We start from the raw sequence: 18401 nt of genomic DNA, 5'->3' as shown, positions 1-18401 counted from the left end.
TGTATAATGTTTTTAAGTCGGGATTTTAACTGAGTATGGGAAATAGAAGTATACAGTGTTGAAAAATCATAGGTTTTAATGATGTTATATTCAGATAATAGTCTTGAACTGATTGTCTCCAAAAGATCTTTTTTGAGAGAGTTTTATGGCAGGACTGCAGATTCTCTTTGACAGTTGTGAGTATAGAAGTTCAAAGTTTTGAAAGAGGTTTGGTGGTACATTTTGCAGATCCAGCTATGAAACGTTGTTTGTATGGATTCTTGTGGAGTTTAGGAATCCAGTACATAGACGGTAAATCACAATATCGTCCTTGGTATGGATACCAAAAGAGGATAGCACAGTTATGGTTTTCCACAATCTCTTCTTTGGACAGTGTGGTTACAGTGTAGGTCTTATCACTGCTATTATTTTCTACGTCTACCTCTGATAATAAATATTGGATGTAAAACTTTTTGCAGACAAAAACAATGTTGTTTTGTGCTTCGTTTGCTGGTACGACAACATACTTGTCATGTATAGTAGACAATGTTTTTGCTACATCGGGGTCTTTGAAAACCGATGTAGCTTTGACACTCATCGACCTACTTAAAACTTTCTTTCGTTTCAAAACTAAAGACCTCATGGCCTTTAACCACTCTGACAGGGAATCGATAAAATTTATCCAGGTTCTATACACATCAGATCCTGAGCTTTAGAGTTACATATATGATCGACAATATGTTTATTCAGTAAGATAGCATGTATGTTACTACTGAAGTTAAATCAGTAAAAGGGAAATTAAGCAAACCAAGATTATCTAACGTTAATAAAAAAAGGAACAGAGCCAGAATAATAATAAAGAATATGCCATAATTTATATACCACGTACATAGAAACAAAAACATATGAGCAACTCTTCAAACACTGGGAGCATGGACTAGGTATACCGGCAGCATAAGCGCAACATTCGCAAAGTTTCGAGAATCGCAAAAATAAGTTTGTCTTAAATCAAGATGCGTGACATATAACTTCCAGTCCATAAATTCGAAGACGGTGGTTTCATACTGATCGCGTTTAATTTAACACCATACCTATCTACTGAAAGTTTCAATATATTTTTGTCGCAACGATCGGTAGAAGTTTTAATTAAAACACATACCGCCTGTTATATCAACCTCTGGCGAAAACGATGTTAAAACATGATAAACGATTCCATAAACAACAGGTTTTCTTCTTAATGATCAGAGATTTATAAAGTTCTAAGATAATGATCACGTTTTATACCAATATATTGATATTGGCAACCGGAACCTAATATTCCGACATGTTTTTTCATTGTTTCTAAAAATGAGAGGAATGTTACCCTTCCGGTGCACCTGGTGTTTTGTTGAGTTCGGGTTGCTCATTTATTTTTGTCTTTGTTCGTGTTATTTTGGGTATTTCATATTCTTTGTTATGTATTGCTATTTCACTTGTCTACTCATTATCATTAGATCATATTCTTTTGTTTACACCTTTCAAATCCTGGTTCCATTTATTTCCTCCTTTACAATGCATATCTTAAATATAAAAGATATTAAAACTACCACGAAAAAGAATAGGGTATTACAAATAGTAACAGCCCCTGAAAAGAAAGGAAAACAATTCGGAATATCTCGATCAGTTATAGCAACATACAAAATCAATAAATAGATTGAATGTATATATTTATATATCGATTAGTACCTGTATTAAGAAAAAAATTAAAATTACACAAAATTAGAATTTTGTAGTTTTATCCTTTGATGATTTCCGACATCGTGTCTGTGACATATATCCGAAACTTCTTTTTTTAAGGAATCGCGGAGTATTTCTTAAATATACAGGAATCAAAACGTTCAAATTAATCCCCCTACGGTAAAAGTCTATCCAATGCTGCAAGTTCTGATTGGTACTAATTTAGAACAGTAACTTCCGTTTGTTTATCACTACCTGCTCTGTTGAAGACAAGTGAAGGTTTAGTATCTTTTTTAAGTTGAAATTTTCCCCTGATATAATTTAAACTATCTGATTGGTCGAAGATATGTAAGCGTAAATATTGAAGATCGTGCGGACTTCTTCTACTCTCCCGTAGCGTAGAAAGAATCATGTTCGTCAATTTATTAAAGCTAATAAGATATGGTGGTAATATTTCATGTCAGAGTCTTTAGTAGATAGCTGAGGATGACAGTTAATTCTTGACTACAACTAATTGACATTCTTCGTTATTTTATAAGAAAAAATGGTAGTATACTTTGATACTTACCAGTATTAATCAAGGAATTTATACTTTAAAGGCTCATATAAATTTCCTCTCGAATTTCTGAAGTAGTTTTTTTTTAAATAGAAATAACTCCGCTTAATACGAAAGTCGCAGGATTATAAATTAGTTAAGATGGCAACGAATACCCGAGTACTTGATTGAAAGGCCGAGTACTCGATTACAATTTAAGTACTCGGATAATCGTTTGCGTTTTCAACATCTTGATGCAGTTCCGATTGTACAAATTTCCATTTATAATACTAATTAACTCAAATAGTCAGATTTGTACACGGATCCTTAACTCAGAAGCCATAGAATTTATTAATGTGATCGGTTTAAAAAGAACTTTCATTGTTCTCTACTTCTTCATGAATATTGCCTAGTACACCTTATTTGAAGTCCACTATCATATATATGCCTGCCAACTCCCCGAGAACAAATAATAAATATCGTGTCTGTCAAGTCGAAATTTGTTAACTTAACGATGGTCTTCTTAAATGTCACGTATTAAGTACATAAACACACAAATAATACGCAAGTAATATGCTTTTTGCTTCGCTTTGGAAGCGAAGCATTTAGTTTCGTGTGATATACGCGCCATTTTGAAATTAAATTACGTACGCAATCAGACTCGGAAAAAGTAATTTGTAACATGGCATTTTATTGGTCAATCGCTGAACACCAATGTCAGAACAGAAACGATTTCATGATTCACAAAAAAAAATATAAAATGTGTATGAATAGAATGTAGACATCAGAAAAAGTCAAACTGTTAAAAAAATGTTAAACTTGACAGAATAAATATGCCTAAGCAGACGATTTCAATATTTATATATTTTTAATATGGAACATATAATTACATTAATCTAGAAGCTCAAAAACTATTCAGTTAATAAATGATCATGAACTGCTTGAAATGCATTCATGTTAAAATAGTTTTTAGTACAAAATTAGTTCTTAAATATTATGACGAACGATCTATAAATAGGAATACACACAGTTTAGTTTTGTCTCGGTTAAATGACTGTGTGTTGACCTATATACAGCAAGTGTTTGAAATGCCGATTATTTCAGCCAAAAGCAGTATTTATTATCTAAATACAACTGTTGTTTTTTTTTGTAAGTCGTTTAAAACAGTATTTTAAAAGAAGTTTGCACACACAATTGTCAAACGAAATTGCTTTTCTAAAACCGAGACAAGCATATGAGAACACTTTGCCAATATAATAACATTCGCATTAAATTAAGGAGGATTTCCGAACCACACTATTGTACCAACGAAATATACGACACAGCGAAGGACTCCATAGCTTTTTCTTTTTAAAACTTATGTTTGTATTAAAGTATTTTTAGGAAATGGTGATCAAGGTAGATCGAGAGATAAATATGCCTAGAAAAGGAAAGGAAAGGAAATTAGGAACCCCCCTCCCCCCCCCCACCCCGCCAAAAAAAAAAAAATCCACAAAAACAATATTCTTTTAACAAAATTGTTTTCACTGATATGCTTTTCGCTTACTAAAAATTTGAAATTGGGCCTATATAGCCTAGCTGGCCGAGTGGTCTAGGACGCTGGACTTAGTGCAGGCGGTGTTGCCATAGATGTCACAGCGGTACGAGTTCCACGGAAGGAACGACCAAAAATTTGTTCGCAAATTTGACAGTTCTAACATCGTTGGGAATTCTTCAGACCCTTCTACAAGTTCACGTTATCTTTCCTGTATCCATTTCATCCGATGGAGCAATGTAGAGAATAGAGTCGTCACATTCTGAGAGGTTATATATATATATATATATACTTTTTTTTTGGGGGGGGGTGTGCATTTTACAGCTTTTTTTGTATGGTTAAGCCCATCATAGAAGACCGTAGGGTAACCTATAGAAGTTTAATTGTTTATTCTTATATATATGTAGAAAATATAAAATAAATCTAGTATCGACATTACACACTGGCATCAAAAGTACAGATTGGCTTTATATAAATCATTTGTTTATAATTCAAAACGACATCGGTGGCATTCACCTTTCTCAATAGTTAAGATAATTAATTAAAAAAAGAAATAAGAATATTTGACCAATAAACACGTCTAACATGTAAGTAAATGTGTAGGACAAAACACATTGCAGTAAAGAAATGTAAATGGAATATTTATGCTAAAGTATACTAAAGTAATAGTAAAAAAAAAACACAAAAAAATAATAATAACGGATAAGACACCATGCTTTGTTATATATCATCATGTAAGGGAACACTTCTATATAATATTTTTATTGTAAGCGAGGACATATTATTTCTGTTAAATTAATTCAAAAAATTTACAAAAGAAAACATGTATGCAGTTCAAGATTAAAAAGAGTAATCAAGGGAACCGCGATTCTAGCGGAAATCAAAAGGATGTAATCCAGGAACAAAGACCAGACATGCAAAACACCCACCAAAAAAAAAATAATAATAATAATAAATAAAATAAAATAAAATAACCAAAATAATACATACAAAGTAACTAAAGTAAATGAGCAACTCGGACTCCACTAAAAACGGAGCATTGACCAGGTGCACCGGTAGGGTAAGCGTCCTGTTTTTTTTTTCTAGAAACACCCGCCGAGTTAAAAAGTCGAGTCCAGGGTGGAAAATGAAATACAATTTACTTATTTTACTAAAGCCACACTCAAATAGTCTCAGGTGGTTGAATCCAATTGTTCATCACCTTGAAATGTGTAATGTTTGCCTTTAGTGTGGTTTGTTTGCCTTATACAATGTACCAATTAATTTTGAAAAGGACATATGCAGTGGGCCATAAACATCAATATATGCAATAATGAGAATATTTTGTAATTCTGTAGGATGTTTCGTCATCATAGTGTTTTCTTTAATATACAAATATCCTCGAACGAACATGTCATTCCCTCATTCAAACATCATTTAAATTAAACAAAAATTCCAGTGATCACAGATTTTATTAGCAGTAATAAAACAGATTGTAAAAAATGTGTAAATTATGTTAACATATAAATAATAAATATAGACTTTCTAAATTTATTGTGACCGTGTTTTATGGAATGCAAATACAAAGGAAACACATAAGTCTAATAATCTGTGCCTATTTCATATTTCTGTAAAACGTAATAACAATCAACAACTATGCTAAAAATGTCCTCAAAGCAACAAAGCCATTTCAATTATCACTATTCTGAAACGATAAGGGAACAATTAATCAAAACATAATGAAAACCCTCAAATAATATCGAGGTGCTTATAAAGCCTTATTTTTTCAGAAAAAAAAAACTTACTGGGGCTACTTAATTTTAGAAAGTATACGTACTAGACAAATTGTGCAAACTTGGAAAAATAATTTGTAGAGCTTTTAAAATTAAGAGTGACTTTCTTTAAAAAGAGTTTGTTACTTGCGTTCTACTGTTACTTACACCACTCAGTAGTTTATTATGTTGCATTTTTATGTACAGGAAATAAATTAATGTATTAAAAATTTCATGTCGGCTATATTACTTCTGCCATGGCAATTGACCTTTATGTTGTTTAGCATTTGGAATAACATAAAATAAAGAAATCCAAACGACGTTTGAATGGACAAACATATGTACAAAAATACAAATGCCGACTCGTAACTCGAATCGACGTAAAATTTAACAAGACAAACATAAAGAGCACGGATATAGTAGTATTATACACCCACCCGCACAAAACTTTAAAATTTATCCACAACAGGAAGCTGAGACAATTGCGACCAAAATCGAAAGTAAAGACGGACTGAAAAGGATAGTGCAATATACCATCCACTCTTGGAAAGCTTCAAAGTTTAAATTCGCTCGCTAGGAAAACCCGTACTCGTACAGGATCACTTAAAAGTTGATATCGGGAATCTGCCAATATCGATAACAAAGTATGCCCTGTTTGCATAAATTCACATACAAATTTGAAATCTATCCATTCACTGGGAGCAGAGATAATTGCAACCGAAATCGGAAGTACAGACGGCCTCAAAATGGTACTGCAATATACCACTCACTCGTTGAGCCCAAGTTTAATTGGGTATTTGAGAAGATTGGCAAAGTTAACATCTACAGCGACTCTGTCTTATATAGGGATAGCAATTGTTAAAGCACATGTTGCATAGATATTGTAACCTTCGTCTTTCTTCTATGGGGTCTGAAAGTCTCGTTCTAGTTTCATTTTCTTTATCGGAAGACCGGTCTGCATTTTGTTGTTTACTTAAAGGAAATCGAAACGCTGTATAACAATGTTAAATCTTTTATTTTACGCTTTTCTTGACACTTTTATCATGTGGAAATAAATATTTGTCATTTTATTGATATTTTTACACGAAAATATGTTTTGCTTTTATATACTCAACCCAACGCTCTGAAAATGACAAATCTCTATGCATTTGAATGGTACACTAGACCCATTCTCGTGAAACCACGGAGTCACATGACGAGACTTACAAGCCCTATTAGCACAACGCCCAACAACCCTCCATAATCTTCTGTAGGCGTCTTATTTACGACAAAAAGACCCACAAAAAACCCAACTATGAATGATTAAAAAAATCTGTGCTTCCAATTGTACTCTGAAAATAAATGTAAACCCTCTAGTTATATGAAGTCTCTTACATACGTCAGACAATAATTTTTTTCTTCAAGGACATTTACAAACAATATTCAACTATCAAAATTTTAAGATTTTCCAACATCCATCAATAATTTCAAGTTGAAAATACAAAAAGTCATCTACAATGTATTATTGCTTTTAGCAAAGATCTAAACTTAAACTGTGATCTTGTCTTATATTTAATCTTTATATCCTCTCAACCTTCATGTTAAGTCTTATAAAACGTTGAACAGTTTATAATACCAAGTACTTACAAGGGACATGAAAGGGGAGAGAATGGATAAACAGACATACCACATACATCCTCAAGAACTTTGTTTGGAGTACATAAACAACAGAAATTTAGAGAAACACTAGATTTATATATAGGTACAAGTGTTTGATTTTTTTTTAAAAAAGAAAAAAATAACTTAAATTAATTTCCAACCTAGATTTTTATCATTTTGGTTTAAAAATGACAAAAAAAAATTGAATAATGTTCAATACATGATATGTGCAGAGAAGAATGTTAATTGCAACCTCATGATTAAATTTAATTTAGTTATGATGTCATAATAGAGTTAAGTATTGTGACGTCACAATTTACGACTAATTTGACTCTTAGGATTTTTTGTGACAAGGGCGGTAGGCTACCATATAAATAGATATCTTTTTCATGTAAAAGCGTATATACAATATTGCACACTGAACATTATGAGCAGGAGATAAATGATATGGATAAAGAATACAAACTGAATATCTCAACATAGTGTATATATTTAAATAAATCAATCGCCCAAAATAAATTAAAATGCATTATTATCATTTATCACACGATCAATACCAATCACAAAAATCACATCATGTAATTAACAACAAACAATGCTTAAAATATATTACAGAGTTGTCTTTCTTTCTTGATGCAATGACAAGAGAAAATTATCGCGTCATTATTAGGAAGGACAAACAAGTAAACAGAAAAAAATGATGTTTTCAGTGCAAATATAATCAATAAGTCAATTCTTTCATCCCGACTACAGAACTGATTTTTAAACCGATCTTTAAACCAAACGTGCTAGTTCATTTGCTGTAATTATAAAGATAATCAATTAATTAAACTAAACACTTAACAAAGCTTAAAAAAAACAGGCTTCATAAAACATCACAAACGGGCAATTCTTCATGTTTAAGATTAGACTATGAAGCTGCTTCAAGAATTTTCGATACTCTGTTTAAGAATAACACGCATTTCAAAGGGTTGTGAAATCTTCGATAAATGTACAAAATATTGATGGGAAAGTTTGCTTGTTTGTGAGATTAAAACATTTGAAATGTTGACGGGAGAAGAATTCCTCTTGATTTTTCATAGGCTTTGTCTTATTAGGTTTTATCTATTAAAAATCCCGAATTCATAAAATGGTTACCGTAAAGCATTTTTTTGTTTTTTGTTTAATGAAATAATGAAAGAAAAGTGGGGGTCACGGGTCAAAAAAATATTCATACTATAAAATGGATCAAACCAGAGGAGTCCAAAAATCTAACAAAAATGACTGAACATGAGCATGAAACTTAAGTACTACCATGTATGAGAATAATTTGGTACATTTATGAGTGAAAACAAGTAATGATTTTTCATTGGCAACAAATTAAAGCATCTTCTGCACTATTTCTTCCTGGTAAATATATTTGACAAGTTTGTAGTATCTTTAATTTTATTAAAAACACGAGATTTCATATCATCAGATCCACTAGATGTTGAATGTCCAAAGCTTGAACTCCTGAAAATAAATAAAAATGTAATTTTTCTATTGAAATAAAATATCTTTCAAAACAATGGTCAAATTCACAAAAAGTCAGTGGTATTTTCGTCGAAAGTATTGTGACTTAAGATTTATTTCGCACATACGATTTTGTATGAAATCAACAACAGATAACAAAATGAAAATCTTCGCCAAGCGCAAATGATACAACCGCAGCTAGGTGAACTTTGTTCACTACGGGCAAATGTGGACAAAATAGTAATTTATGACACACACATGGGAATTACAGCTCATTATGGACACAAAAACTGGTTTGGATACATTATTGAACAATATTGTGGAATTCAGTTTAATTATAACGTTCTGCTTTCAAGGTGCGTAATTAGACTACTTTGTACCCCATAATCTCAATCAGCGCTGTTAGCACTGGATGTTTTTGATTCTTATAAAAACAGAATCATACACAGTCAATTTCAAAGATTATGTGATGTAAAATGAACTGTTACTATAAACTTGAATTTCCCATATTTAGAACTGCTTTTTTTCTTAAAAGTTTAAACTTAATGTTAATCCTTATTGATTTCAGAGACATACAAAATTGTTAAACCTGGGCACAGATCTATGGGGGTTTAAATAAGTAATATGTTTAAGTAAAAAATTAATTATTTGCATTTTCACCGAAAATGTTGTCACTAAAAATGTACCATAAATCTTACATTTTTATGTAGAAGGTTTTACATTATTCATGAGTATTGTGGGAATCTTCCCCCTAATATGGAGGGTTAACATGTATGGATATGATCTGTAGATCAATAGTTTAAATATATCCAATTTCACACATATTAACAACTTTTTTATTCACCCTCTTCACATTTTTTAAATAAGATTGAAGAAAAACAACTCTTTTTTTCATCAAATTGAATTTTTCCGCAAATTTTAAGTGGGAAAAAACTACTCTTCACTCCCTGTTTATCAGATGAAGATTTTGACTGATAAGTGTGTTAAATAAAACATGCCTGATTCGCTCATATGGTTGAATTTTGCCTTTCAAAGGAAATAAATTTAACAAGAGGTTGTCTAACAATTTTGACTATAGAAGACTTTGGTAGGACTTATCATAATTATCATTTGAACAACTTAAAGTTTCTTTCATATTTTTCAAGATATTGACTAAAAACTGTAAAAAAGAGTCATTTTTTCCCTTTCAAGGGCAACAACTTTTACAAGGAGTCATCTGACAAATTTTATCCCTGAAGACTTTTGTAGTCTTAATAAAAAGGATCATTTCAGCTAATTAAAGAATTTGGCTAAACCTAACAGTTTTGGAAATATATGCGAAAAACTACTGTCTGACCCCCTATGTTTTATTTTTATTAACAGTGGCCATGTTTTTTTGATGGATCAAAAATCCCCATATCAGTCCTATGCAGGATACACAAAGGAACATTCATAACAAGTTTGGTACCAATTGATCAAATAATGTCAGAGGAAAAGATTTTTGAAAGAAATAACATTAAAAATAGCAAAAATCGTTGAAAAGGGGCAATAACTCCAACATGGCTTAAAATTAAAACCAAGATTTGACCAGAAATAGATCTCGTCATGCTCAACACTTTTACCCTATGTCAGAATTAAGCTAAACTCTAACGGTTTTGGAGATATATGCGAAAAACTACTGTCTGATCCTTATGTTCTCTTTTCAATGAATAGAAAAAACCTTTAAATCCGACCATAAATTAAAAAAAAAGTCGATTTTTTTTTGTGTTGTGGCCCATTTGTTCCATTATACCTCGAAAATTGTCAGAAAAACTGAAATCTAATTGACAAATGCAGTCTGGGATTATCATAAGGACTCCAATTAAAAAAAAATTCTAAATCGGACCAAAAATATAAAAAAAGCTGATTTTTGGGGGTGAGGTCATTTTGACCCCTAATAACTCAAAACACGCAAAAGATATCTGAAATTTGATTGAATCATACAGACAGGGATTTTCGTATGGAATCCAATAAAAAAAATTTCAAAATCGGACCCTCCCAAATTAAAACAAACAAACAAAAAAAAAAAAAACTTTTTTGACATCAGGATAATGCATGTTTCAGGACCCCTTTTTGACTTCCAATTTCTGTAAAGTTCAAGTATGACTATTGGGGCATATAGAATATTGTGAAACAATACCATTGATATTCCAATTCCTCTGCTTTTACTGGTGTTGTATAGTTTATTCAAAAACGGATGAGCCATAACCACCCAAAATCATTACCAAACTTCCTTTGGCAGTTTGAAACATTGTTTATGAAGATCAACTAACTAATACTCAAGATATCGCACGAAAACCGTCATATATAAATTGTTGAGACTGAATGAAAATGAAAATTCAACCTTCTATATCAATTTTATTTACCCCTTTTGCAAAAAGATAGGGACCAGTGACCCTATTTCATACAGCAAGCATTCTCTTGTAGCAAGCCTTTTATGACATTTAATTTACTACAACTTAAGTAATCGCAAATCATTGGAACGTTTGTATTTACCATATTACATCAATCTCATGTAAGCATCAAAGTAACTTGGATTTATTTCATTCTGTTTCAAAGGAGAGCTTGAGATGCGTTAGTGAAATTGAAAATAATACAAACATATCACTGATTTCAAGAATTACGTCCCATACTGTAGTTCTACCTCCTTAAATGTATACAAAAAAAATGGTTTTTTTTTATATGTACGTACCTTTCAGATTTAGAAATTTCCATTTTGTTCTCGTAATCTTTGATCATTGATTGAATAACCTCTTCATGCTCCGGCGCTGTCTGTGACATATCCTGCTGTAAACATCTAAGTCCAGGTAGCATTGTTTCCCTCACTAATTGGTCGTTCATTACTTGAACAAGTTAAGGATTATACCATAAATAACCATAAAGAGGAGCCTTATATATGAACAGGCCGTTGAAAAAACAAGAGGCACCCAGGAGCCTGAATTGCTCATCAGGTTGAATTTGGTCTTTCAAGGGCAATAAATTTAAGAAGAATTTCTATCATAGTTTTCAAAATATTACCTGAAAATTGTAAAAAAAAACTCTGTCATTGTTCCCTTTTCAAGGGCAATAACTCTTCCAAGGAATCGTCTAACAACTTTTATCCCTGAAAACTTTTGTAGTCATAATAATATGGATCATTTCAGCTTCAGCTATTGACAGACTTTGGCTAAACCTAACGGTTTTTGGAGATATATGCGAAAACTACTTTTTGACCCCTGATATATTTTTAGTAACGGCAGCTATGTTTTTCGACAGATCAAAAATCCCCACCACAGTTCTATGCAGGATACACTAAGAAACATTCATTCATAGTTTGGTTCCAATTGGTTAAGTAGTCTCAGAAGAGAAATTTTTTAAAGAAATTACATAAAAAATAGCAAAAAATGTTGAAAAAGGGCAATAACTCCAACATGGCTTAACGGATTAAAATGAAAATTTGATAGATAAATCTCATCATGCTGAACACTTTAACCTTATATCAGAATTTAGCTATCCCTAACGGTTTTGGGGATATATGCAAAAAACTACTGTCTGACCCCTATGTTCTATTTTTAGTAACGGCAGTCATGTTTTTCGACAGATCAAAAATCCCCACAACAGTTCTATACAGGATACACTAAGGAACATTCATACCAAGTTTGGTTCCAATTGGTCAAGTAGTGTCAGAGCAGAATAGTTTTGAAAAATTGTTACCGAAGACGACGGACGACGACGACGGACGACATGTGATGTCAATACCTCACCTGGCCTTTGGACAGGTGAGCCGAAAACAGATCGTTGACGTCCCCATTCTGAAACAAAGAGTAAAATATCGGCCTTCAATATTAAATACCAGTAATTTATTTTTTTTTATACAAGACAAGATAAATGAATAACTGAATAAATTATATTTTTGTTTGCAATTAGTGTTTCCGTTTACCAAATTCTCCTAAAACATATTCATTTGAATGACCGTGACGTCACAAATTTTAGTTGACCATATACCTAAAGGTGGCTGAAATAAATAACAGTTAGAGTCAGTAGGATCCTAGAAATGCGAGTCAAAATGTGGTCCAATATCTTGGAAGTTTTGACAACAATAGCGACCCGGTATGTATCTTGTAAACCCCCAAAATGCAGTCAAGGCCGTAAAATAATTCATTACACACTGCACTTTAAATTGGATAGTTAAAACGTCTAATAGAGAAAGTTCGTTCGGGCCACAGAAAACGATTTTCTCCAAATTTCAAAAAAAAAAAAAATAAATAAATAAATAAAAAAAAATTAAAAAAATAAGAAAACAGTGTAAGAACAAATAACAATGAAAGTATCTTACAAGAGTGTTGAGAAATCGGTTTTTCACACGAGTAAAGTGCAGCCGAACGAGTTTCCTCTTCAAAGTGGAAGAATTCATAGACGAGTAAATACTGACTTCTGTAAAAACTGCATTTTATAAGCAATCTACCTGAAATTAGTTAGTATACATCAAAAGTTTCACACAACTGTCGTTGTCACTTACGTTGGAAAACCACAAATCCCTCTGATGTCGCCAATTTTGTATTGGGTTATCAAGTGACAATAAGAGTGCAAGTCTAGCTACATATTGGTTAGCTTAAGGAGGTAGACCTAGTGTGAGAGGTGTAACTCTCGAAATCATTGATATGTTTGTATAATATTTAATTTCACCAAAGCCTACCAAGCCTTCATCTGAAGTTATTTTGATGCTTACACGAGATTGATGTAAAATGCTGAATACAAGCGTTCCAATGATTTGAAAGAGCAATGTCCCTTACCCTAGGTCTACCTTCTTAAGTCGAATACGCCAAATGAAGGAAGAACAAGTACTTGGTATGTCCATGTAGAGTTAACGTGCTTTGCAAATAATAACAATACGTAAAAAAAGATACAACAACATGACATGGAACTGTATGCTTCAAAGAGCTCTAGAGCCACTTCTCGTTTCTTTATCTCGTCTGCAACCTGATTGTTTGCCATTGCCATAGCTGCAAGTCTTGGGAGAATAACTGAAATAAAAAAAGAGTTGAGTTCGAACACTTATCTCAGAATGTCATAGGTACTATTTTCCTATATCCATGTCCAATTCTATTAATTAATCATTCTTTCATTCTACAATAGACCATGGACTGGGAAGGTCCACGGTACACCCCAATCTCAGCAACTTTATGATTTTCATGTACATTTATACCACTTATACTATGACAAAGGTATCAAATTCATTTAATCGCATGTAAGTATCAATGTTTTATTCCAAAGAAATGTATGGAAACGACGATTTAAAATGCTTTCTCTTACGCATGACAAATCGAAGAAGGATGACCGTGATAGAATCGAGGCCTAAACTCAGCTTAGACGAGAAAAAAAAAGACAAGGAAACTATTAATTGAACTATTACAAAATACATAAATTTTGAGTATATGGAAAAGATGCACCAGTAAGTAATCGTCATTCACTGGGACACTACCCAATTTACGTTTTGTTATGTCTTGTGCAATGAAGGAGAAGAAACTCTCCTCATGTCGGAGATCGGCTTACCTTTTTTTTGTCGACAACTTAAAGTTACAGCGTATAACCCATCTATGTAAAGCCACAAACCAAATTTTAAATCAATTCATCTTTTGGGAGCCGAGATGATTGCAACGAAATTCGGACGGTCAGAATGACGGACGGACAAGGTGATTCCAATATACATAACATCCACTCGTTGAGTGCAGGCATAAAATACGTGAAATCAAATAATACATAGAATTTATATGAACGGACTTTCTTCATAGACCAGCATTTTCAGTGAAATGACATGACTAAAACAATAAAATTCCATTACTCCAGTTAAATCTGTCAAATCAGTCAAAGTCTGTTGAGCGGTTTCCGAGGTATTGCGTACACAAAGACGGACAGACGCAAGGACGGACATCGATATTTCTATGCCCCCTTCCGCGTCGCTGCGGGAAACAACAAAAGAGTGTTAATCTGAAAATGATCACTTTATGACTATACAGAAACATTAACCTTCTTAATCGAAAGTAAAAAAAATCAATTAAATAAAAAGATTTATGTAAAGAAAATTGTATTCTATAAATGGGTAACACAAGTTCAACGCTGGATTTAAAGGTGTTATTTGATTCCAATATGGGAAATACCAATTATGATATTCTATTACTGCCATTGCAGGGAATCTATATTGAATTTCCAATTCCATACAGATAACAGATAACTGTAAACAAAGAAAGTATTTCAATATTTTGTGATAGATGCATTAACTGAAACTCGCATTTTAAAAATTTCAACGTTGTTAAAAAAAAAATATTTTGGTCGTACAAAACAACGTCGCAATACTAACTGCACGCAATAACTAATGCCTACGTTAAAGTATTTCACATCGGAATTTATAACTGCACGCAATAATAATTGACTTCTTTCAGTATTTCACATCGCCATTAAAAAAAAGACAGAAATTTAATAATTGACTTCTAAGTACTTTACATCACAGTAATAACTGCACGCAATAATTACTGACTTTTTAAAAGTATTTTACAAATAACCTAAACTATATGCTTTATTCTGTTAAGCCAAAGATGACGCAGTGGTATACAGAATGTACAATAGATCAAATGCGTACAATAATAAGTCTGGTACATATGTTGCTGAAAGAGTAATCAAGGGAACCAAGGTTCTAGAGGACATCAAAAGAATTTAATCCAGGGACAAAGACCAGACATGGAAAACAGACACACACAACATAGAATATAAAGTAACTATAATAATACATACAAAGAAGCAAATGCTAAATGGTAAAACCTTGAAATGACAAAACATATCACTATTTTATAGCAACCCTGGTTATATATGTGAATCTCCCCTTTCAATTTCAATCTTTATAAATGTACGAAATTTTTCAGACTTTTTTTTATACATTCATATGAGTATTGAATGTTTATATCTCATTAACAGACTGTCCATTTAAAAACCAGGCAGTTTGTATGACAAGATGGCACATGATATGTTTTTCCCACGGATTTTTATTTGTTCAAATGTAATGTTTACATTTATGTCCAATAGAACAAACTTTTTTTTAAATCTACTATGGATGGCGCAGAAAATGATTTTACAGTTCCCTAAGAAAGCAACAGAATTTTGCACAAAGTTAAGGAGTTTATAACCGTTACAGTTAATCAAAAAACCAATATTCAAATTTTAGATGCATCTGCGATATGAAATTGATGATTTATTTTTTAAAACAAAATTTGTCATGTGCCACCCACTGCCTGGTTTTTGAGTGGATACCCTGTTAATATGTATTTACTATCGATACCCGCTCTTCATTCTATATAGTAACTTTCACATTTCGAGTCGAGTATGACACTCGTCTCAGTTTATATATTTACTTCACAACTGCAAAAAGAGGCTTCAACCAGAGCTACGCGTCTTTACCATATAGCATTCAAGCACTTTCAAACAATAAAATAGAGATTATTTCCATGTTTTTTTCTTACATGAAGTTTATGACAATGTTCTCTATGAAAACTTTATAGAAAACATATTTAACCTCGAGAAAAGAATTAGCGAATAGGTTTTCTGTCATTTATAAGTTTCCTTTTATAAGAAGCATAATGATGCGCAAAGTGATTGCTTAAAAATGATTTACTTTTGAGAAATGGGGATTGGAAGTATATAAAGGTTTTAACACCCATTTATTGAAGAAATTATTGCATTTTTTTATTGTCAATACTATTTACATTTTTTTGTTATTTGTAGATAAAACTGAAATTTTGCTAAAAATTCACACTGTAACAAAAAAAAAGGTTTCTTAAAGTACAATATTTCATTTACAGTAGATGTAGGATGCGTGACGCGGAGAAGTTAAAAAGGATGATTTATTGACTCAAATAATTTATATATATGAAATTAAAAAAAAAGACTTAAAATATACAGACATCAACTACATAAAGTACAGAATGAAACAGATGACAGCGTAAGCCCCCATAAATACCTCGCAGTCTGTTTCTCCACATTAAGGAAGAAATTAACTGTTCGATAAACTCAATTTTATAGCATGTTTACCAATTACAGACTGACCGAAACAAAATGAATTTGAAAGGAAACCACAAAGGGAATTCAGATTAGAAATGCCTATCACAGAAGCCAAGTATTTTGAATATACAGAATGCATTTATATCATCGAATCCTGTAAAAGTAAAAAATCGCTGGCCAGTATAAAAGGTTGTATTTTCAACATACTGTCATACGTTAAGAGCAAAATGGGTCAAGGACAGAAATGGCCGGGTTGCCGTAACTCGGTAAACTAGAAGTGTGACAGACCAAAACTCGCATCCCACGATATGGAACCTCATACTGAAGTATTACAAAAATATTTGACCCGCCACTGACCATTCTGTAATGCGATTTGCCCGAGTGCAACCCGGCAAAAAATACGGATTTTCAGCAAATATGTTATTGGCTGAACTTCATGCATTAATAACCGTCCCAGGGCGGATAACGGAATAAATCTGGACCAAATCCGTGACTAAACATATTGATTTTAGATTGATTAATTATGATTTACCATTTTATGGCAGATATTTCATACATTTCAGAACGAACGGCTATTCAATAAAAAAACCCTTGCTTTGTACTAGTCACAGATGCTAAGACAGGTTTGTAAAGAATAAGTCTTATTTCTCTACTCTAAATGCTAAACATATACTTAAGTACCAGTCAACATAAAATTCAGACACTGTAAGTGGTTAAGTGGTTCATGGTGAAGAAAAACCGATGCTTTTTCAGTCTACATAAGCTATACTTTCACATATGGATAATCATTTCTGCATTCTGATCCGCACTTTTTAGAAAATCATACATTCATCTCCCACTAAAATCAACCAAATGTATCCAAATCAAGAACGATAACTCTTGCAAAGTGCAAATTCAATGTACAATCTATATATATTTTTTTCTCAAAAGGACAAAACCCTCATGAAAAAATAAGGTTATGTGATCAACAAGAAATAGAACTGGGTTTTTGACATGCATGAATCACCTTCTGTCTGATTTTTCGAAAGACTTTTACTTAAATAATCATTATAGTTTCTTCATTTAATGTTATTTCTCTCTCGTTTATCATAGTCAAACGTCGGGCACATTCGTGGAATCGGCAAAAAAACACCATACTTCAAGTTGCAAACCAATTAATTTTCTGTTAAATTTATCAAACTTTGTTAAATGTAATCAAGAGAAATGATCTTTAATATAATTACATTTCTAAAATAGTTTCTTCTGGTGCAAGGCTCATGGGAAATCAACCAAAAACCACAAAATGTATCTTTCTATAACAGAGCCAACATGTTGTTATTGAATGGTTCTTGTATATCTTATTGATGACTTTGAACGGAGAATACTGTTGCATTACAGAATCAGATGGCAGTTTGTACTTTAACCTTTTCAGTTTATCCCTTTTGTATTATCAAGAAAGAAAATGGAGAAAATAAACAGGAAACATGTCACGTAAAACCAGACAAAGAACTTTTTTCGATATTTCCACTTAACATAAAGGAGTCAGCCCAAATACATACACTACAAAACAATTACTAGTATGTAAAGCAAAATCAAACAAAAACAAAATAAAATATTCTTAAAAAAATAAAATACATGACGCAAAAAGGTAGACCAAGGGTAGGGGACATTACTCTTTAAATCAATGATATATTTGTATCATATTCAATTTCACAAAAGCCTATCAAGCTTT

General features: G+C 32.2%; 1 protein-coding gene across 2 annotated transcripts in view; it reads right to left on the bottom strand.

Moving 5' to 3' along the window:
- Window positions 1-5196: 5196 nt before the first annotated feature.
- Window positions 5197-18401, bottom strand: part of LOC148617783 (RAB11-binding protein RELCH homolog) — a 90145-nt gene continuing 76940 nt past the window's right edge. For both annotated transcript variants that reach the window (XM_088585335.1, XM_088585336.1), the window contains 3 exons: window positions 13549-13665; window positions 11355-11505; window positions 5197-8644 (listed from right to left, as the gene is read on the bottom strand). In XM_088585335.1, the coding sequence (XP_088441461.1) occupies window positions 8530-8644; window positions 11355-11505; window positions 13549-13665 (383 nt within the window). In that variant the 3' untranslated portion in view covers window positions 5197-8529. The remainder of the gene's footprint in view (window positions 8645-11354; window positions 11506-13548; window positions 13666-18401) is intronic.

This window comes from Perna viridis, chromosome 5, assembly GCF_037379345.1.
Source record: "Perna viridis isolate PV_CMFRI_1.1 ecotype Kerala chromosome 5, ASM3737934v1, whole genome shotgun sequence".
NCBI classification, from domain to species: domain Eukaryota; kingdom Metazoa; phylum Mollusca; class Bivalvia; order Mytilida; family Mytilidae; genus Perna; species Perna viridis.
This window is presented reverse-complemented; position numbering and strand designations above follow the sequence as displayed.